The sequence below is a fragment of the Stegostoma tigrinum genome, chromosome 9 (assembly GCF_030684315.1).
Source record: "Stegostoma tigrinum isolate sSteTig4 chromosome 9, sSteTig4.hap1, whole genome shotgun sequence".
Taxonomy (NCBI): domain Eukaryota; kingdom Metazoa; phylum Chordata; class Chondrichthyes; order Orectolobiformes; family Stegostomatidae; genus Stegostoma; species Stegostoma tigrinum.
The window spans coordinates 47,237,096-47,259,922 of record NC_081362.1 but is presented as its reverse complement, the minus strand read 5'-3'; the positions used below and the strand labels follow the sequence as shown (position 1 = coordinate 47,259,922).

Genomic DNA, 22,827 nt, shown 5'->3' with positions numbered 1-22,827 from the left:
AGTTGGAGCCACATATCAGCTATGATCAAACTGAGTGGTGGAACACATTCAACAGGCCATGTTGACTACACTTGCTTAGTTCTGGTATTCTTAAAAAGGAAACCAAATCTTCAGACATATTTCCAGGTGATCTCACACCAAACTGCCAGACTTCCTTACGCGAGTCAATCCCTTACAATAAGATTATACTGTTACAGGGAAAGTGTCAGTATGCAGGCCTAGTTAAATTGCTCTTGCAGAGTGGTCATAGACTGGACAAATCTCTTTCTGCAATCATTTATGATTCTATAAGCATTTGAAAAAACTACAGGGCAGTAACACAAATTTCAAATTACTTTGGCAAGGTCAGCCTATATTTGAATGTACACAAAATTTGCACATGCATAATTTTATATTAAACATGTCTAAATATATGGTTTGCACAAAAAATATGGATTCTGTTTGTAAGCTTTATTCATTCTCATTTTTATTTCACAATGCATTCCCCAAAGGCCTGAGCCCCATTCATTTACAATGCAATGTCCACTCTCAGATGCGTGCATCAAACAATGCTTGAAATTTCCAGGTTACATTTATTCATAGCATTAGATACAGTCCACAAATAATCAAAAGTACAGTTAAAATTTTGCTATAGATGTGCTCATACATTTCTGGCGAAACAGATGAAAATCTGATGGTTGAACACTTATGCTGAGACTTCAATTTATGGCATAGATATCTTACCAGTATCACTATCATAGATATCTTAGTGCATGGTTCAGTGCTGTGGTTCCATATTTAAAATTCAGTTACCTCTGAAATATCAAGCACTGTGGAGCTGCTCAGGTCAACTCCTTAGTTTAGTGAAACACTAACCAGGTAATCGTTAAAACAGTAAAATCTTAATACAGCGAAAGGTTTCAGTCAGAAAAGCAAGACGTCAAATTTCACTACAATGGAACAGTAAATATTTTGATCACATAGGGTTAGAAATTTGCACCAACCTCACAGCATAGATCCTACAAACAGTGTGCAAACTGGGGAGGGGGCAGGGAATACCAAAAGCTCCAACTGCACCATGATTTGTTTTCACATAGTAAGACGCTACCGTGACACGTGCAATGTACAGTTTCTCAAATCTTTAATATAAACCAGTGTTCTCTGTACCAAATGACATAAATAAACTGAATTCAAACTTCCTATATGTTAGCATGTGATATAATGTATTATGAAATAGACTACACTTAAACACTTCGTTACTACCAAAATGGAAAAGACTTGCAAATTACACTGCAGTTCCAAGGCTATTTTGTTCTTCCCAATTCTCCCTGTGATAATCCAAGAGACAGCCCAGCAGAAAACATGCCATGAAGCACAGGACAAGCTCCGTTACTCAGTTTTCTTCTTCAGTCCAGGAATTTTCGTTTGAATCCTAGAATGAGAAGATGCAAATAATATACAATTCACAAATTTGTCATTACACATTTAAAAAATTATATAGTTTTACTAGCCTATATCTTTTCATTAGCCAGTTTCACAAGTTTTAAGACAGACATATACATTCTGTAGTAGGCTACAAACTACTGCAGTGAAGTAACATTTTATGGAAACAACTTAATATTTAGTCAAAGATTACACACAACAGATGCGCTTTTAGTGGTTTTTACTCATGCATAAATAGAAAACAAATGAAAATACAGTTCCTCTTGTTTGAAGCTGTGGGCATTTTGGAGTTAACTCTGATCATGGGAGGCCTGGAGGATATAAATCAAGATAATGTTTTGAATTCCATGCAAATAATGAAAAACTTTATCAGCACTCTCTACAAGATAGCAGGGCTAGTAGTTATGCCACTGGACTAGTAATCCAAAATCCAAGCTAATATTATGGGACATGGGTTCAAATCCGACCACGGCAGATGTTATAATTTCAAATCAATAAACGCTGTCCTAATGTATAGCATACTAACAACTGTCAATTGTAACAAATGACAAATCACCAATATCCTTTGCAAAAGGCTAGCAGCCACCCTTACCTGAGCTTGGCCTACATGCAATTCCAGACTCATAGCAATATGCTCAATTCCTAATTGTCCCATCTAGACAATTATGGATGAGCCATAAATACTGGCCTCAAAAGGGGCCCTCATGGCATGAACAGGAATAACTCAATTCATAAAAAGCACTAAACTGAACACATCAACTTAAACAAAACTAGAGAAAATAAAGCCTACCACAGCAACCATGCACCTAAGAGAAATCAACACTTTCAAAAAAAAAATCACAAGCAGCCTGGCTTCACACTTCTCATTAAAATATAAATTTTAAATCAATAATTGGCATGCTAGGCTAGAAACAAACCAATAAGTCTTAAAAGATGGTTCAGGAAACTACATGGAGCAAGGATGACAGAGGGCCATAATGATCCTAATTAGTTAGGCTAAAATTTACAAATAATATTCAAGCAATAAACTCGATAAACCCAACTCAAACCGATGATAGTTCAACACTGAAAACAGCATAATGGGGTATGTGCAACTGAAACAATTTATTTCACAATCTGCCAGAAGCTTTAACATGTGGTCTGGCACTCAGCATTTGCTGGGCCCAATGTGCTCTCTTATCTACTTGCAACACCAAAGTAAGCTTACCAAATTCACTGTAGCTACTGACCAGAAAGACAAAGACAAAGACATTCTTCAATGTGACACCAGCAGAACATTACAGAAATTTGCAAGAACTATACGAATTAACTCAAACAACTTTGCGAAAACATCCAATGAGCAATGCAATTAATTCAACATGAAACAAACATTACATAGCAAATGACAATTAATAAACTAAAACAACAACTTTTTTTTAAGAAACAACACCCTCCGCAAGAAACAAGCAGAACTCTAAACAGCTCATGAACTGGTCTAAGTTAGTCAATATAAACAACAAAACAGACAAGAATTTCAATAAATAAGGTGCAGGTTTCTTTCATGGTGTAGCCAACCCAAGGTGTACTCCAAATCAAGCTGTGTACACAACTGAAGAATGTTATTAACCAGAAGTTGACTGCATGGAAAAGTTATGGATACAGCAAGGGCACAGTAACCACACTATGAATTTTAAAATTTGCAAGCCCAAGAACTGCACAGTCCAACATCTCAGTAGACAGAATGATAAGCTACTGGAATTGATTTTTTTCCCAAAAATCATTTCAAATAACTTCCAACTCCTGCAATATAGACACCTTTTAGAGCAATGCAAAGGTGCACACAATGAGCAACTAAATTAAAGAATTATTAATATGCCAATTTTATTTGTTTATCTGACAAAAATCTGAGGAATGGCATGTTTAATAATCTGCCTTGGGAGCATGACTAAGCTTTAAGGATGACTGCAAAATTGTAGAAGCATTTTCTAGTGTGCAAGAACAAGAAAGCATTAAAGCTTTACAACGTGTTTTCTCTAAAGGCACAATTGTCTGCTAAACCCAAGGAAACCGAACAGTTCAGCACACATATACATCGAGGCACAATCTTCAACTTGTAACAAAAAGTTACACTGCAATAATTGCCATGTTTTTAACAAACGTCCCAACTTTTTGGATACTTACTTAGCAGTGATATCTCTAATCTGCTTACTTGCTATCCCTATGTAATGATCAATTTGAGCCTAAAGAAATAAAAAAAACAGGTAAATGGGCATTCATAAATTTAATATCATTCTACACGATGCCTCACAGCACATTAAATTGCTCCAACACATCCCAGCCTTCCTAATGACCAGCAATACATGGTAACGATGAAAGTTATGGCCACTTTAATGTTAGAGGTCTGGGGAAAAATAATCATTCATGTGCAAGAACAACCATGAAAAGCTGCCTCCTATATAAACGAGAGCAGAGAGTACAACAACCTGATGTAATTGAATTGCAGAACTGCATCTTGCACTTGGAGCAAACCAATTCTCTCAGAACTCAAGAATCATAACCGTTAATTTGGAAGACCTCAAAAATAGCCAGGGAAAAATTTCAGCTCAAGTCTTAGCTTAGCAATTTATCAATGGAAACATGCAGCAATACAATAGTAACTTGGGGTATGTCGGGAAAGTGCCACAAGCGTTCAAGCTTTTTAGGTTGCAAAATAGGTTTTATTTAAGAAAATTACCTGAATTAATTGTGTTAAACAGTACAATGTGAAAACAGAGTAAGGGAGTCCCATTGTATGGAAAGAGACCCTTCAGTCCAAAGTCAACCATAATCCCAAACTAAACTAGTCTCACATGCCTGCACTTGGTCCCTATCCCTCCAAACATTTCTTATTCACATACTCATCCAAGTGTCTCAAATGTTGCAACTGTACCTGCAACCATCACTTCCTCCAGTTCATTCCACACACAAACCAATGTAGAAAAGAATTGCCCCTTGTGTCTTTTTTAACCCCTTCCCTTCTCACCTTAAAAATGTACTTCCAGTCTTGAAATACCACACTCTAGGGAAAGACACTTGCTATTCACCTTATCTATACCCCTCATTACTTCATAAACCTCTTAAGTTCACCCCTCAACCTTCTACAGTCCAGTGAAAAAAGTCACAGCCTATTCAGGCTCTCCTTTACTCAAACCTTCCCCTCTGGTGGTGATGGCACAAAACCACAAAGGCCCTCTCTACTCCCCTGCCTCTCAAACTTCATTAATCATTGTATCAGGAAACTTACATTAGTTATGGAAAACAGGAAACAAACCAGAATAAAAATGCTTTTTGGGGAAGTCCATTTTAATGGCTAAGAATGGATCTTGCCCAGACGGCACAGATCAAAGGCTGGCAGGCAAACCACCATCTGAATGACATTCTGCCTTCAGAGAAGACTGTTTTGGGCACAGATAAAAAGGTATACTCCCATGGAGTGGAAAAGTATTGCAAACAAATTCAGAGGTACCTGGATGACACAAGAGAAAGGTCAAGATGAATAAGAAAACGAGAGACTATAATAGATGTTGGTACAAGAGTACATCAGAAACAGAGTGAAAATAAACATTCACAGGGGAAATGAAAATGCAGGAAAAATGCAGGAAGAGAAGTGGATTGCTAATACAGAAGGAACTCTAAGCCTTCCTTGGGCATATAACCAATACAAGGGTTGCAAAAGTACTAGGGCTGAAGGATCAAAGGGGGCTTATGCATGGAAACGAAGAGACATGGCTAAGATATTAAATTAATACTTTGCATTTTTACCAAGTATGATGATACTGCACTGGGTCATAGTGTAAAAGGAGGTAGTTCAGGTACTTGAAAAGTATAAAATCGATTATGGATGGTTCAGATAAGATGTATGGATTTAAGCTGATAAAGAACCCAGGTGAGATACAAAAAAAAATTGACGAAATGGAAATTAAAGGTACATGTGACAATTTTCCAGCAGGGATGTTTCTACCACTGAAAGCCTGCATACAGTGGGATCTCACAGGGGTCAGTGTAGGGACCCTTGCTGATACAGTTTATATAAAGTGATTTAGACTGGAATGTAGGAGAGTTGTTCAGTAAGTTCACAGATGATCCAAAAAGTGATGGTGCGGTCAAGTGAGGAGGACAGCCTTAGAACACAGGAGGCTATAGATGGGCTGGTCAGGTAAGCCGACCAATGGCAAGTAAAATTCAATTCAAACAAATATGAGAGGTGATGGACCTGGACAGGATAAACAAGGCAAGGGATAACATGGTGAACAGGACGACTCTTGGAAGCTCCGAGGACCTTGGTGTGTGTGTACTCCAGTCCCTTGAAAGGTATGAGGGCAGGTGAATAAAGTGTTTGAGAACAGGGAGGTAATGCTGGAACCGTATAAAAGGTCGGTTAGGCCACAGCTAGAGAATTGAGTAGTTCTGGAATCCAGATCTTAGATAGCTCTGGAGAAGGCACAGAAGAGATTTACCAGGATGTTGCCTGGGGTTGCTTTTCTTAAGAGCAGAGGAGATCAAGACAGGTCATGATTGAGATATGTAAAATTATGAGGGGCATAGATAGGGTAGACAGGAAGAGATTTTTCCCCACAATGAAGGGATCAATGATTAGGGAACATAGGTTTAAGGGGCAGAAGGTTCAGAGGGGATATGAAATGTGCCTTTTTCTGTGTTGTTGGCCTCTAGGACTCTATGAAAGTCTAGTAACTACAGTCTAATCAGTAGAATTTCAGCAGTAGGGAAGCTTCTAGAAACAATAATTCAGGACAAAATTGGCAGTCTTTGGGCAGCTACAGGTTAATTATGAAAAGCCAGAGAGATTTGTTAATGACTCAGTGAAAAACAAGCAAATTAAGTGAACAATGAGGTATCAAAGAAGGTTTGAGAAGGCAATAAGGGCAATGTGGTGTTCACAGACTTCCAGAAGTATTTGATAAAAAGACATGTGGACAAAACTATAGTTTGTGGAATAAAACGGCTCAATAACCTCATGCATAAAAGTTAGCTGAGTGGCAGGAAACAGTGTAGTGATTAAGGGATTGTTTTTCAGTCTGAAGGTTGGTCTGTAGTGAAGTTCCCCAAGGGGTGATAACAGGACTCTACCCCTACACAATTAACCACCCAGACCTTATATAACAAGTCATAATTTCAGTCTGCTGATGATTAGCTGTGCCAGCTCAGCCTTTTACAAACTACAATGCTGAATGTTTGATGACAAAAGCATTGGCAAGTCAATAAAAGCCCTTGTAAACAGAGCAGTCGTCATTTTACTCCTTTACTAAATAGGGATCTGAATTGTGCATCAGCAACACATGATAAATTCCATTAACAATGCCCTGCTATCTCAATCAGATTCAGTGGGAGGGCCAAACAAGTGCAGGAGTCCTACTGTAAGTCAGTTCTGCAAGCATTCAGGCAAAATGTCCTTAAAAAGTCAACTACACTGGGTCCAATGTGGTGGCGTCAGATGGCTGAATAAAAAGTCTCCCAATATAGTTCTCCTGTTGCCCAAATTCTCAAACAGTCAATGTTCAAGATAGTACAAGAAAATGCTACAAAGACATTGAAACTTTCTTTGAAGTGTGACCACACTGACATTTCTAGAGCAGTATGTATGTAGTCCAACTCGGGAAAGGGCCATACTGGACCTGGTGCTGGGGAATGAACCCAGCCAGGTGGTTGATATTACAGTAGGGGACTATTTTGGAAATAGCGACCACAATTCCGTAAGTTTTACAATACTCATGGACAAAGATAGGAGTGGTCCTAAAGGAAGAGTACTAAAGTGGGGGAAGGCTGACTATACCAAGATTCGGCAGGATCTGAGGAACGCAGATTGGGAGAAACTGTTTGAAGGTAAATCCACATTTGATATGTGGGAGGCTTTTAAGGAGAGGTTGATTAGCGTGCAGGAGAGACATGTTCCTGTGAAAATGAGGAATAGAAAAGGCAAGATTGGGGAGCCATGGATGACAGGTGAAATTGAGAGACTAGACAAGAGAAAAAAGGAAGCATACATGAGGTCTAGGCAACTGAAGACAGACGAAGCTTTGCAAGAATATCGGGAATGTAGAGCGAATCTGAAACGAGGGATTAAGAGGGCTAAGAGAGGACATGAGATATTGCTGGCAAACATGGTTAAGGAAAATCCCAAAGCCTTTTATTCATATATAAAGAGCAAGAGGGTAACTAGAGAAAGGATTGGCCCACTTAAGGACAAAGAAAGAAAGTTATGCGCTGAGTGAGAGAAAATGGGTGACATTCTTAACCAGTATTTTGCATTGGTATTCACCAAGGAGAGGGACATGACTGATGGGTTAGGGATAGATGTTTGCTTAGTCTAGGTCAAGTTGACATAAGGAAAGAGGAAGTGTTAGGTATCCTAAAAGACATTAAAGGTGCTCAAGTCCCCCGGTCCGTATGGGATCTATCCCAGGTTACTGAGGGAAGCAAGAGAGGAAATAGCCGGGGCCCTAACAGATATCTCTGCAGCGTCCTTAGACACGGGTGAGGTCCCAGAGGACTGGAGACTTGCCAATGTTGTCCCCTTGTTTAAAAAAGGCAGCAAGGATAATCCAGGTAATTATCGACCGGTGAGCCTACATCAGTGGTAGGGAAGCTACTGGAGAAGATACTGAGGGATAGGATCTATTCCCATTTGGAAGAAAATGGGCTTATCAGCGATAGGCAACATGGTTTTGTACAGGGAAGGTCATGTCTTGCCAACTTAATAGAATTCTTTGAGGACGTGACAAAGTTGATTGATGAGGGAAAGGCTGTAGATGTCATATACATGGACTTCAGTAAGGTGTTTGATAAGGTTCCCCATGGCAGGCTAATGGAGAAAGTGAAGTCACATGGAGTCCAGGGTGTGCTAGCTAGATGGATAAAAAACTGGCTGGGCAACAGGAGACAGACGGTAGTAGTAGAAGGGAGTTTCTCAAATTGGAGACCTGTGACCAGTGGTGTTCCACAGGGATCTGAGCTGGGACCACTGTTGTTTGTGATATATGTAAATGATCTGGAGGAAGGTGTAAGTGGTCTGATCAGCAAGCTTGCTGATGACACTAAGATTGGTGGAGTAGCTGATAGTGAAGGGGACTGTCAGAAATTACAGCAGAATATAGATAGACTGGAGAGTTGGGCAGACAAATGGCAGATGGAGTTCAATCCGGGCAAATGCAAGGTGATGCATTTTGGACGATCAAATTCAAGGGCAAACTATGCAGTAAATGGAAAAGTCCTAGGGAAAATTGATGAACAGAGATCTTCAGGGAACAATGGACCTGAACACCCAGGTGACAACGCAGGTCAATAGGGTGGTCAAGAAGGTATATGGCATGCTTTCCTTCATTGGGCGGGGTATTGAGTACAAGAGTTGGCAGTTCATGTTGCAGTTGTGTAGAATTTTGGTTCGGCCACATTTTGAGTACTATGTGCAGCTCTGGTCGCCACATTACCAAAAGGATGTAGATGCTTTGGAGAGGGCGCAGAGGAGGTTCACCAGGACGTTGCCTGGTATGGAGGGTGCTGGCTATGAAGAGAGGTTGAATAGATTAGGTTTATTTTCATTAGAAAGACAGAGATTGAGGGGGGACCTGATTGAGGTCTACAAAATCATGAGGGGTATAGACAGGGTGGATAGCAAAAAGCTTTTTCCCAGAGTGGGGGACTCAATTACTCGGGGTCATGAGTTCAAAGAGAGAGGAGGAAAGTTTAAGGGACATATGCGTGGAAAGTTCTTTACACAGAGGGTGGTGGGTGCCTGGAACGTGTTGCCAGCAGAGGTGGTAGACGCAGACACGTTAGCATCTTTTAAGATATATTTGGACAGGTACATGGATGGGCAGGGAGCAAATGGACACAGACCATTAGAAAACAGATGACAGGTTAGACAGAGGATCTTGATCGGCACAGGCTTGGAGGGCCGAAGGGCCTGTTCCTGTGCTGTAGGTTTCTTTGTTTCTTTGGTTATTAAAGACTGGGAGGAGTTTGAAAAGTGTTCAGAATGGTAACAACTTGTCCATCAAGTTGGATTACATTAAATAAGAATATTTTAATGATGAAGCACAGTGGTGACAAAAAAAAGTGAATCTTGCCATTCCAGATACCTTCACTCATGGAATGCCTTGCCCCATTTGCTCAATGAGCCAAGACTGCCTGCTCAGTTACATGAAGATCCATGTCAGAAACATGAACACTGAGCATATGTAATCTTTGAACCAAGGAACAGCTAACGATGATGATTTGCATTGTATCTAAATAACTAGCTGAATGTGACTTTTAATTGATAAATCAAAGACATCTATAGAAATTAGGAGCAAGACCATGCCTTTTGGCCCTTGAGCTTGTTCTGCCATTCAATAAGATTGTTGTTGATCCTCCATCTCAACTCTGCTCCTGCATTCTTTCCAGACCCCAGGATACAAGTTAATTTCTTGACTATTATAATGTTTCTTGAATATACTCTGTATCACTGCCTCCATAGCCTTTTGTAGTAGTGAATTCCATAGGTTGGCCACTCAAGTGAAGAAATGTTTCTGCATTTGTCCCGCAGGTTCAAGTAGACAGCTCACCGTCACCTTTGAGGGCAACTGGGGAAGGGCAATAAATGCAGGCCCAGCCAGCAATCGCCACATTCCCAATTGTGAAGAATTTTTAAAAATATTACTTTCCCACCCAGTGTTAGGACATCAATATGGCAAACTTACAAATTCAAATTGCTGATTCATTCTTCTTGTGTGGAATGGTGGGTGTTTGGGGTTGGTGTGGGGGGGGGGGGGGCAGAGAAACAGCATGAGAGAGAGCAAGGGAGGGGCACAAAGTACAGCCCAGGATTAGCACTTACCTGGTGTCTTTCATAAACCACAGGGATGCTGAAAACTGCTACCAGAGCTACAAAACGTAAACATATTAAAAGTTAAAGTCAAAATGATTCAGAAAACATTTCTTATGACAAAATAATCAACTCTTTCTGATCCACAGTAATTCCTGCCCTCACCTGAGATTTTTATATTAAAAAAAGTGTAGTGTAATTTAGATGCACAAATTATACAAACAGCTCCTTGAAAAGACATGCTGGAGTAATAATTTGGAGAGGATTCCCTTGTTCAGTTTAGTCTCTCCAGAAGAAGAGTGGAGCATTGGCCAAGGAAGTGGGAACATGAGCTTCAACCCAAGACATATTGAGTGGTCTTAAACTGTCGCCAATTCAAAGTATCACAACAGGCCCTGGGACTTGATGGGCTGCATCTCAGGATATTAAAGGAAGCAGCTACGAAGACTACGGATGTATCGACAACACGATTCCAAGAATCTTCAGATTCTGGAAACGTCCTGGCAGACTGGAACACTGCCATTAGTACAGCTTTATTCAAAAGGAAAACCAGCAAGAAACAAGCAACTGTAGGTCGGTTTGATTAACATCTGTCCTTGGGGCTAAAATCCTAATATAATCAGACTCAGCATGGCTTCATGAAGGGGCAATCATGCCTCAAAATTTATTTTAACTCTTTGCAGAGATAACAAGCAATACAAAGAACCTCCAGCGGACGTAAAATCTAGATGTCGAAAGCATTCATTCAGTAAGGAACTGGACATAAGATTACTTAAGATAAGGGCCAATGGTGTTGGGGGCAGTATGTTAACACTGATAGAATTGGGCAACAGTCAAAGACAGAGGTAAAATAAAGAGGCCATTTTCAGGATGACGACCTGTAACCAGCAGGATCAGTGCTAGGGCCACAATCATTTAGAATATAGATAATAATGACTTGAATGAGGAAAGTAAATATATTATCACCAAGTTTGCAGATGACAAAAATAGATGGAGGTAATTGATGAGAGTGATAATCTGCAGAAGATATAGACAGGTTAAGAGAGTAGGCAAAAACTTGACAAGGTAAAATATGGTATGGAAAATGTGAAGTTAAGCACTTTGGTAGGAAGAATAGAGGAGCTGAATATTGTTTGAACAGATGAAGTCTGCAGAAGCCTGTAGGAGTATTTGAGGGTCCTTACGTATAAGCTGCTAGCATACAAGTTCAACAAACAACAGAAAAATGTAATGTTGGCCTTTATTTCAAGGCGAATGGAATATAATAATTGAAAAGTTGTGCCAAGACCATACAAGGTACCAGTTGGACCACATCTAGAATACTGTAAACAGTTTCAGTCTTTTACTCAAGGGAAGATACTGGCATTGGAGGAAGGTCAGAAGGTTCAGAAGGTTCACGAGTTGATCCCAGGCATTAAAGAACTTTGTTACAAGGCAAGATTGTATAGGTTGTGCGTATGCTGTCAGATCAGAAGAATGAGAGGTGGTTATATTGAAACATAAGACAACATACTGCCAGAGTTTCTCCTGCACTGTTTTTATTTAAGATCAGCAGCATCTACAGTGTTTTGCTTTTAAAGATTTTTAAGGGCCTTGACAAGGTTGATGCTGAGAAGTTGTTTTGCTTTATGGGAGAGTTTAGGACACGACAACATATAGTCTTAGACTAAGTCAGTCAGCCAGCCAGTTAGGACAGTGATGACGAGGAATCTGTGGAATCATCACAGAGGTGATAATCAGAAAGGGAACCTAGCATTAAGAATAGGAAAGTTGTGGATCAGCCATGATCTCCCTGAATGGTGCTCCTACATCTTCCGATCAACAATTATATGCTTTTCTTTCATGCTATATTTAAACTTGTTCAGCCACAGACTGCAGCCACCGAAAAGTTATACTTTGAATCCGATTATCTTCAAATTAATTAAGGATCTTAGATGATTAAATGGCGAAGTGGACTCGATGGGCCGAATGGCCTTACTTCCACTCCTATGTCTTATTGTCTCATGCCATATTCACTCAAATGCAGCCATAATGTCAAGGGGAGTTAGTCTCAATCCTTGTTTTACTGACTTTTTAGGACACCTAGTTTCAAGTCCCATCTGCTCAGAGGTACGTAAATAACACCTCTGAACAGGTTGATTAGAAAGTATTTTTTAGAGAAAATTACAGTTTTGATGATCTCTAATTCAACATATAACTGAAGAACAAAGAGTTTGATCTCCTATGAGCTCTGTTAGGCAACTAACTTGCAGAGCTTGGTTACTATGGAGACTAGGGGCCCGGACTGAAACCTACTGAACAGCAAGTTGCAAAATGTTCTCGCACTGAAGACAAAGGAAGGAGCAACTGGGCTGGACTGTCACCTTTTTGTTAAGGAGAGACTACACAGTGGCAAAGGCTGCAGCTGGTGCAGAGAGAAGACTGCAGTTGCAATGTTAGTTGTACATTGAGCTTAGTCAATATTAAATTTGGCATGGTACAGTACAAGACAAACTTGAAACGCTGTCATGCAATCCCATCATTTAGCATTCAAATGTATTTTCAAAAGTTAATTGCTCTCTATGGGTGTATCACTTCTATAAATTTGACAGGCAGGTGTCAAAATATTGCATTTTTTAAAACTATTTCAGCTTTCATTCTGGGACCATTCTTAAAATGGCGTTGCAATATCCAAATAACCATATCTTGAGGTTTCTGCAAAATTTTGAGAATGCATCTTTGAAAGGAGGAACATATGGCTAACTAAATAAAATACTTCGACATACGTCTCAAGTAGATGTAACCCAGATCTACAGGTCAGTAGACAGGTCCAGTAAAAGTGGAACAGAACTGAAGTCAACGTGCCAGCCAAGAATTTTAACATGCATATATTCATCAATGTAAGATTTTTTAAAAATGCAAGTTACAAGTTAGTGCAAATCGTGAATGGAACAGGAATACAAACCAGAGTCTTTTTTACACTTACCTATTATCAGCAGGGACAGTCCGTTAAACAAGGCACCAACGTAAGTGAGCAGCCACATCAGCACTGAAAACTAGTAAAAGGAACATGAATTGAAATACAACTCAAAGCTCACGTTTTGAATTACACTGAGCAACCTTTTCTCCCCCCCATGAGTCTTTTATAAATCATTAAGTCCCCAAAAATGGCAAATTAATTGCCTAATCCATAAAAGTAAAACCAAGTAAAGGAAACTATTTCAGGCAAGTCCTCAAATGATTCCTAACAATAGAGGGAAAGAATTCAAAATTATAATCATTCTGTTCTTTTGTTTACCAAGACAATGATAAATTAAGATCAAAAGGGTAAATGAGTGCCAACTGTAAACTGGGCAAAAAATTATATTCCACATGCCAATCTGATCTAAGTAAAAGGCCTACATGCTTCAGCAGGAATAATGATTTACCCTGTATATAGCATAGTGGGGCAATCTTTAAGATTAAACATAGTAACTACAGTACTTTAGAGATAATGGGAACTGCAGATGCTGGAGAATCCAAGATAACAAAGTGTGGGGCTGGATGAACACAGCAGGCCAAGCAGCATCTTTTAGATTAGATTAGTTTAGATTCCCTACAGTGTGGAAACGTTGGGCTGAAGGGCCTAACAAGTCCACACCGCCCCTTGCAGCATCCCACCCAGACCCATCCCCCTACAACCCACACACCCCGGAACACTACAGGTAATTTAGCATGGCCGATCCACCCAGCCTGCACATCTTTGGACTATGGGAGGAAACCGGAGTGCGTGGAGAAAACCCACGCAGACATGGAGAACGTGCAAACTCCGCACGGTTGCCCAAGGCTGGAATCGAACCCGGGTCCCTGGGCCACTGTGCCGCCCCAAATGGTGTTTACTCTTTGGCAATTTATTTATACAACCCCCGGAATTGTAAGGTATCGGGTTGGAAATAAAGCTCGAATGAGAAATAAGTTTGTACAATGCACATAGACATTAAAAACATTTATAATTAAAAGATACATGCAGATTCATCATTAATCATGAACAACTCAAACTGCAGCTGGAATGTACAGGTTATCTCTAAAAGGGGCCACAGAAATAACACATATACTAACACCTAAAATAAAACAAAGAACTTTTGGTGCTGAAGATTCAAAACACACAAAAACAGAAATTGCTGGAGAAACTCTAGCAACACTTGTACAGAGAAAGCAGACTGAACACTTCAAGCCCGGTGACTTCATAACTGACAGAAGCAGCTAGGAAGTAGTATTATTTATGCTGATGGAGTGGGGTTGGGATTGGGATGAGGGAATAGATAGGTGGAAAGGGAGCCCAGAGGAAAATTAAGAGTTAGACAGGGAGAAAGATTAACCACACAAAAAGGGATTGTTGACAGTAAGCCAGGGAAGAAGAGAAGCTCGACATATTATAATGAGTAGTGAGTAGATGAAAATGGTTTGGCTGCGCTGAAAGCAACCAATGTTATGACAAGATCTAGGGAGTGGAGGTGAATAATAAACCTAGGAGATGGTCATACTCAAACTGTTAAACACAATATTGAGCCCTGAGGGTTGCAAAGGTCCCCAAGCAGAAGGTGAAGGTTTGTTTTTAAAACTCATTTTGTGGGACATGGGCATTGCTGGCTGACCAGCCAACATTTATTGCCAGTCTCAAGTTGCTCTTTGGAAGGTCGTGGTGAGTGCCTCCTTGAACTGTAGTCCACCTGCTGTGGTTTTGCCCACAATGCCATTAGGGAATGAGTTCTACAATTTTGACCCAGCAACAATGAAGGAACTGCAATAAAGTTTCAAGTCAGGATGGTGACTGATTTGGAGGGCAACTTGAAGGTAGCAGTGTTCCTGTATATCTGCTGCCTTTGTCCTTCTAGATCAAAGTGGTCATGGGTTTGGAAGATGTTGGCTGAGGATCTTTGGTGAATTTCTGCAGTGCATCTTGCAGATAATACAGTGCTGCTACTACACGACGATGGTGGAGGGAGTGGATGCTTTTGGACATAGTGCCAATCAAGTGGGCTGCTTTGTCTTGGATCGTGTCAAGCTTCAAGTGTTGTTGGAGCTGCACTCATCCAGGGTAGTGGAGTATTCCATCAAAATCCTGATGTGTGCCTTGTAGATGGTAGTGGACAGGCTTTGAGAATTCGGGTGGTGAGTTATCCACTGCAGTACTCCTAACTGCTGACCTGCACTTGCAGTCACTGTGCATATGTGGTGAGTCCAGTTGAGTTTCTGGCCAATGACAGCCCCAGGACATTGATAGCGAGGGATTCAGTGATGCAAATGTGTCCTGGAGCTGAGATGACTGACCTCCAACATCCATGACCATCTTCCTTTGTCGTCAGGTATGGCACCAACCACAAGGTGTCACTCTTCTCGAATGCATTGAGTCTTGCTGCAGGCCAAGTCAGAAATGCTGGCACAGCAATGCTGATGTGTTGAGTTGGCAGGCAACTCTAAGCTCGGAGTCAGTTTTACAGACTGAACAATCTCTCTGGGCTCTCTCTCCAACACTCTGCTCACTCCTTTTCGGCACCCCTTACCCCTATCATCAGCATAAAATAACACTCCTTCTTAACTATCAGTTCTGAAGAAGTTCAGAAATCACATACACCACGTTACAGTGCAACATGCTTATTTAAAATATCCTTCTTCAGCTTCGAATTTTTCAAATAAACCTGTTGGACCATAACCTGGTGTTGAGAGATTTCTGACCTTGTCCACCCCAGTCCAACACCTGCACTTCCACATCATGTTCTGAAGAAGGGTCACTAGGCTCAATGTTAACCTTGTTTTGTCACCACAGGTACACAGTCCTGAAGTTCTTCAGCAATTTTATACGCTAACAATTAAATTACTGTTCAGGTGAAACAACAAAAATGTTTGAACAATAAGGCCTGGGAAGAGCAAAAAAGAATCACACCTGGACATAACAATAATATTGATTACAGGAGACCTATTAGAATCATCCGACTGATGAGAAATCCAAAGATTCTTATCAAATGAATATCATTAGAAACTAGGATAAAACAACATTCAAAGACAGATAAAATAAAACATCTTGACAGACAAACCTTTAAAGAATTCTCTTCAGATTAAAATGATAAGTAAGGGATGAAAGGAGTACAAATGATCATACTGACTAGGTAGTAGTTCAACTTCATAAAGGAATCTTCCAATTAAAGAATAATGTTAAATTATCCATTTCCATGTGATATTGTGAGGAAATCCATGAAGAGTTGACACCCATATTTGCAAAGCACAGGAAACCCAAAAGAATATTTTAAAAAGATCATTTCACCGAAACCTCACATATTAGAAACGTTCATAATACCTCCCAAAAAACACTCTCCAAACAGGAAAGATACTGAACTTGCTTGGGGTTTTAAGGAAAAGCTCTGCCTTAATTTTAGTTAATAATATTGTAAAATTCATAAATATAGTCTCATTTCAGATTTTGTAAAAACTGGAACAAACACCAATATCCTACGCATTTCCTCAAGTAGGGAAATTAGTTTTCTGAAGAGAGCCTTAAAATATCTAGGAAATTTACAGCATATGATTTAGCTAAAGGTTATTTGGATGACAGTAACACTCTTGGCTAGCTTCTCCTGTGGGGTGGTTGTCTAAATCTTACAAACCCAAAATTAAGTGTCTGTAAAACTGACTAACTTGAATTCTGCCATCAGAAATGACCAGTAAAATACTCATAATCCAATTTAGCTAAGTTTGTAAAATCACTTCAAAATTACGCCAAAGATCACCAGGGCATTCAAAAACTCCTGGCATTGCTTATAATTTTGCTTGAACAATTTATTTCTTCACCTGACATGTGAATGCAGACAGGATTGCATTGGAGGAGCAAAAACAAACAAAATAAACTAAAATCTACAATGGTAGAAACTGTAAATGTAAATAAGTCTAGACAAATCATACTCGAATCATCCTAAATAACTCTATTCTCCCAAAGTCTGTTCTAAGCAGTGAACCATTTTATAGCGCAAAAGCACAGAAGTGCTGTCAGCACAGCAATGATAATGGGAACGGCAGATGCTGGAGAATCCAAGACAACAAAGTGTGAAGCTGGATGAACACAGCAGGCCAAGCAGCATCTCAGGAGCACAAACGCTGACGTTTCGGGCCTAGACCCTCTCTGAAGGAGGGTCTAGGCCCGAAACGTCAGCTTTTGTGCTCCCGAGATGCTGCTTGGCCTGCTGTGTTCATCCAGCTTCACACTTTGTTGTCTGTCAGCACAGCAGTTGTCTGGTTCAAGTTCAACACCACAAATTTTGCCATTCACCTGCTCTTGAGTTCTAATTAGGAGACCATTTCGAATTAACAGTACTCATCCTCCTCCCAATTTCAAAGCAAAATGACCAGTTAGCTATACCAGTCTATAGTAAGTTTTGAAGTACGATTAGTACAAAATATCAATGGCATAGGTGTCAAATCTGTTTGGATAGTAAAATAAAACTGACACATAAATTGTATGACTAAAACATCTCTAGCTAGCATGCAAAATTAACTGAACATATTACGCAACAAATAAATAAATCACTCGCAGTCATGATGACATTGCTTTCAAACAATTTTCTTTTTATGAATCTAAATTCAAAGCAAAATAGTACAAAGTTTGGATTGAATATTCTAAAAACAGTAAACGTTCTTTTTGAGGTATCAATTTGTGCAAAGAACTAAAGAGAATTTTGCCAACATTTTGTACAAACATGGATTTAAGATTCAAGTATCTGAACTTGTTTGCATTAAAACATTTGCAAACGTAAAGATCTAATGCACCTAGCAAAAGACAGGAAATTATGTTTGAATTTCAAGTTATTGAAACATTCTATTGAAACATTCCAGCACCAATAACTTTCCTTGAATGTTTACTTTAAAGCCATCTTAGCAATAAATAAAGCATGAGTAATTAGAACAAAATAAGATTAGCTTTTTTCCCAGGATATTGACACTCAAAATCAACACCTGCTGTCAATTAAATTCACAAACTCTCTAGCACAAGAACAAAGGGTCTGAGACCACTGCCTCAATACATTGTTATAAAGATCAATCTGCAGGGAGTTTATGAAAACCATCCAATGCATTGGGTTTCACAGATTGACAGTCTCAATTAAATCAGTTTGATGTGAGGAAATGAACTTCATATTATTCCTACATTTTACTAGATGTTGCAAAGGTAATGTTTTTTGTGCCAAAAGGTATCCTGAGTGGGTGGGCAGGAAAGTCACAGGAGAACAATGTATTGAGGCACTAATTTATTTTGAATCTCTGCTTATGACTGGTGAAGTTGGGGTGGGGACAGGACGAGTGGGAGAGTGAGAGAACAACGGAGGGATTCACTAATATCTTCAGGGAAGTAAATGTGCCGTCCTTGGCCTACATGCAGCAACGTTATTGACTCAACTGGATTTCTGGACAATTGGAGGCAAACGGAAAAATAAGATTACTTTAAATCCACAGACAGTATCAAAAGAACAGCAAAAGTAATGCAAAAATGAATAGTCGTTGAGATGGTTGCCTGTAGATTATCTGCCTTCAGAATATCCAGGAACTTTTCCTGACATGGGTTTAACTATTCTTTCAATTGTCTGTACACTTATAGTGTGCCATACTAGTGCAAACAGAAAATGGGTAGATCACATTCTGCAGATAGAAATGAAGCTGCATGTTGACTTTCGAGATCAACCATCCTGCATTTCAGAACTCAAAACTCAAATATTGCTATTGGTGACCAGAAATAGAACTTAAACACACTTTCCCCTCATCCTCCCCAAAACCCACTCCTGGTCAAGCTTTTATTCACCCTGCCCAAAATTTCATTAACATCCATTTGTGAAATTTGGCTTTGGTAAAAGCTCTTTGTTTGCATGTTAAAAAAAAAGTCATTTATTAAACAAATCTCCTTGAATATTAGCACTCAAATGTTGCAAAAGCTTTCACAAAACCCAAAATCTCAAATCCTACTTTTGCAATATTGTATTAGCAAAATGGTAACATTTAAGACAAGATAAATAACAACTACTTGCCTTCAAAGAATCTACCAGGTCTTCAACAAGGAACAGTCGTCTTAGCTCAGTAATCACATGGTTGATATGGCTTAGCCCAACATCACTATACTTGCGCACTAGTTCATCAGATACAGCAATGTCTGTCTCCAAACAGGCCCTAAAAAAAAATTATGGCAGTGTACAAAACTAAAACAGGAATTTACCAACTAATTGGAATCCTGCTGTGAACTAGCTATATTGATAAACTAAAAACCATCTAAGTTATACTTTTTGCCTTTATCTTAAATGCTAATTATGATAACTTCCAACACTACAGAATGGGAATGGCAGCATGCCTTGTAAAAATATTAATTTTTGCTAAAGATACAAATGCAGTTCATTATAACAGCTTTTAAGTTAGTCAAGAAAATTTCTAAAAACAATGAAATGCCCACAAAATAATGCAGGATAACAATTTCACCTTAAAGTGGTAATACGTCTTGTTTTGAGTTACATGCAAAAAGAAATGCACTAATGTCGAGAACGATTGCTCAATTTCTTCACACGCTCTTAATGTTTCATATTATAGATTAATATGACAATACGCGTCAGGGTTAAGTAACTCCAATCATTTAAATCATACTTACTTGAACGGGTGCCCTTCGTCAGACTTCTGCACTGCTTGCAGAATACCTCTGTATATCCTGAAACTAATGGTAACTGAAAGCAGTGCCAGGGCAAGGTATGCAATTACACTGACAATGCTGAAAATTGTCATAGACAGCAGCAAGAACAGGCTCGCACCAAACACCAATCCAGTCTTCTTAATATCACGCCAGTAGATTAAGTCCACCACTGCCAGAATTAAAGGGGGAGAACTATGAGTTAGCACATCACGTCAACTATTTTCATTGCATAACATGCAGCATAATCCAATGTAATGTGTCATGTAGTTATTGATTACCTTAAAATCAAGTCAGTAACTATGTTCAACAATTGTATTTGGAACAGAACTGCAAATTAATGTGTAAACATCATTTGCAAACTGTGCTGGGTAGGTGTTAAAACACACACCCTGACAAGCCAATACCCAGATCTTGTGGTTACTAGCTCTCAGGTGTGCTCTTCTTCGCCACATCAGTAAATCAAACTAAGACACAAAATTACAAATCCAACAAAACTGCTAAACTGTATTATGGACACTTAACTTTAAAATGTAATTTAAAATTACTAGATGGCCCAAGAAATCAGTAAACCAGCTTTATTTGCTGCTAAAAGTGTTCGGTTTTGGAAGATGGGAAAAAGAGATGAAGGACAGAAGGGCATAGCACGACTAGACCTGCCAATTTCACCATCAGTAGCACTGCCCTCAGCCATTCACTGAATAGCTGGAAAATTCACACAATCTAGTGAAAGGCATGTTGAAGGACAATAATGGTGAATATCAAATCTTTTAAAAGTCTCCATTTTGGGAAGAATATTAAACTGCACAAAAATTTTAGTAAGCCCACAAACTGTCTGCCAATTAAAATGAATTTGTGGAACCTATTTAAAGTTACAATTTTCCTAAAGCTCAATAAGACAATTCTATCAATCTGTTATTGATTTATTTTTTGGTCCATTCTACACAAAGAACATATTAACCATGTTGAATGGTTGCCGCTTGATAACAGATCAACAAGCTTATTCTAATAGAGCTATTGTCGATAAATGCACTGCAGCTATTACTACAGCATGAAGATCATAAATAAAATGCTTTTAAAATACATAACCAAAATCAAAGGTATTTGTAAAGCCAGACAGAAAACAAATGAATCATTAAAAATGGATGTTTACTGTCTATATCAGTCAGCCCACATCTCCAGATTTAAATAATGGAAACATGACAATTTCCATTTAAAACAAGAATTTATAGTTTCCTAAAATTAACATTGATGTTCTTTGTCCCCAGTCATAACAAAATCAAAACAAATATTGAAACCATGGGAATGATCACCACTCCCCCCTACCCAAGAGGTGGCAAGGAGAAAGAATGAGACGACGCCCTGGAATGAAATGAAAATGTACCTCCTCACCAACTCCGCAATTTCATAGAGAGTTAGACAGGTTCATAGAATCCCTACAGTATGGAAATAGGCCCTTCGGCCCAATAAAGTCCACACCAACCCGCTGAGCATCCGACTCAGACCCATCCTTCTATAAACCCATCTACACATCCCTGAGCACTATGGGCAATTTAGCAGGGTCAATCCACCTAGCCTGCACATTTTTGGACTGTGGGAGGAAACCCACACAGAGAACATGCAAACTCCACACAGACAGTTGCCAGAAGTTGGAATCGAATCCGGGTTTCTGACACCGAGGCAGCAGTGAGAACCATTAAGCCACTGTGCCACGCCAATTTATTATTGAGTGAGCAAGTTCATGGGTGATTTTCTCAACTCACCAGCAACTGAGGCCCTGAGGCAGTCAATTAAAAGACATCTAAAAGGTTTTAACTCGCCTGATCCCTAATCAGAAAGCAAAATGACTAGTGGGCAGGACCGGGATCCTCCATAAGCCAGCTCTTGCCCTGGCCTCTTACTCCCTGGGCTGTCTCTGCCTGCAGGAAGAGGAATAAAATCTTACTTTCTCAGGAGATCCAGGGGTGAAGAGTAAGCTACCACAGACTGCTGACCTCTGATTGGCAGAAAGCTGCTGGCAACTCATCACCATTGTGAAGGCTTCCAACAGGAGCTGTATCAGGTTTATTGTCACATGTATGCACGAGTGCAGTGACAATTAATGAAGTCGCCACTTAGGGAACCATCTTAGGTACAAAGATACCTAGGTTTGTTCTCGCTGCCGCCTGTTGTCACCAGGAATAGCCTGTCAACTCTGAACATGCTAAATGGCAGATGATCCAGTAAGTTCTTAAATGGAGGAGGAAATCACCATCCAACACAGTTGACAACACTTTTCAAAAAATGTAAAAACACCATTTACATATTTGTTTCTTTTACAAAATCAAATAGGCATCATTTCAAGGTACGAGGTCAGCTTCAAAGAGGTATGCACCAACTCCACTGATGTCAACAGCTTCTACTGCCATGCTAAAATTCTATATCTGTGCCATCATTTCCATCTTGCTAGCCAGGCAAAGAAACTGAAACAGGCTGTTCAGTGTTGCAACTGATCCAGAGTTTAGTGTCCAACCCAGGTATCTCCTTTATAAAAAGGCATCACAATAAACATCTTGAAACTATGTTCTTTTTAAATGCACTATATAAGTGTGAATTGCTTATGTGCAATAATCACTTAATCTCAGATGCCAGAGATCCCAGAAGCTACTGTTCCATAGCTTTTCAGAAGGCAACCTTACAAAAACAACTTAAAACATTTCTTCTCCATGTGTTAATAGCAATTAAATTTTGACAGTTGGCAAACTAAAAGTTATGATTAATTGACAGTGCCTCAGTAAGACCAGGCAGTTGCAAACTTCTTAAAGCCCACTTTTTATATTTGTAGACGCATTTCATGCTCCCGTTTTTAGAGGGGGTGGGGAAAGAAGAGATTCAGACTAACAATGGAAACATACCTGAA

At 39.5% G+C, this 22,827-nt stretch overlaps 1 protein-coding gene across 11 annotated transcripts in view; it reads right to left on the bottom strand.

The window, feature by feature from the left end:
* Positions 1-435: 435 nt before the first annotated feature.
* Positions 436-22,827, bottom strand: part of LOC125454627 (reticulon-4-like) — a 91,075-nt gene continuing 68,683 nt past the window's right edge. For all 11 annotated transcript variants that reach the window (XM_048535590.2, XM_048535591.2, XM_048535592.2 and 8 more), the window contains 6 exons: positions 19,893-20,100; positions 19,285-19,423; positions 13,227-13,296; positions 10,274-10,320; positions 3,583-3,641; positions 436-1,411 (listed from right to left, as the gene is read on the bottom strand). In XM_048535590.2, the coding sequence (XP_048391547.1) occupies positions 1,369-1,411; positions 3,583-3,641; positions 10,274-10,320; positions 13,227-13,296; positions 19,285-19,423; positions 19,893-20,100 (566 nt within the window). In that variant the 3' untranslated portion in view covers positions 436-1,368. The remainder of the gene's footprint in view (positions 1,412-3,582; positions 3,642-10,273; positions 10,321-13,226; positions 13,297-19,284; positions 19,424-19,892; positions 20,101-22,827) is intronic.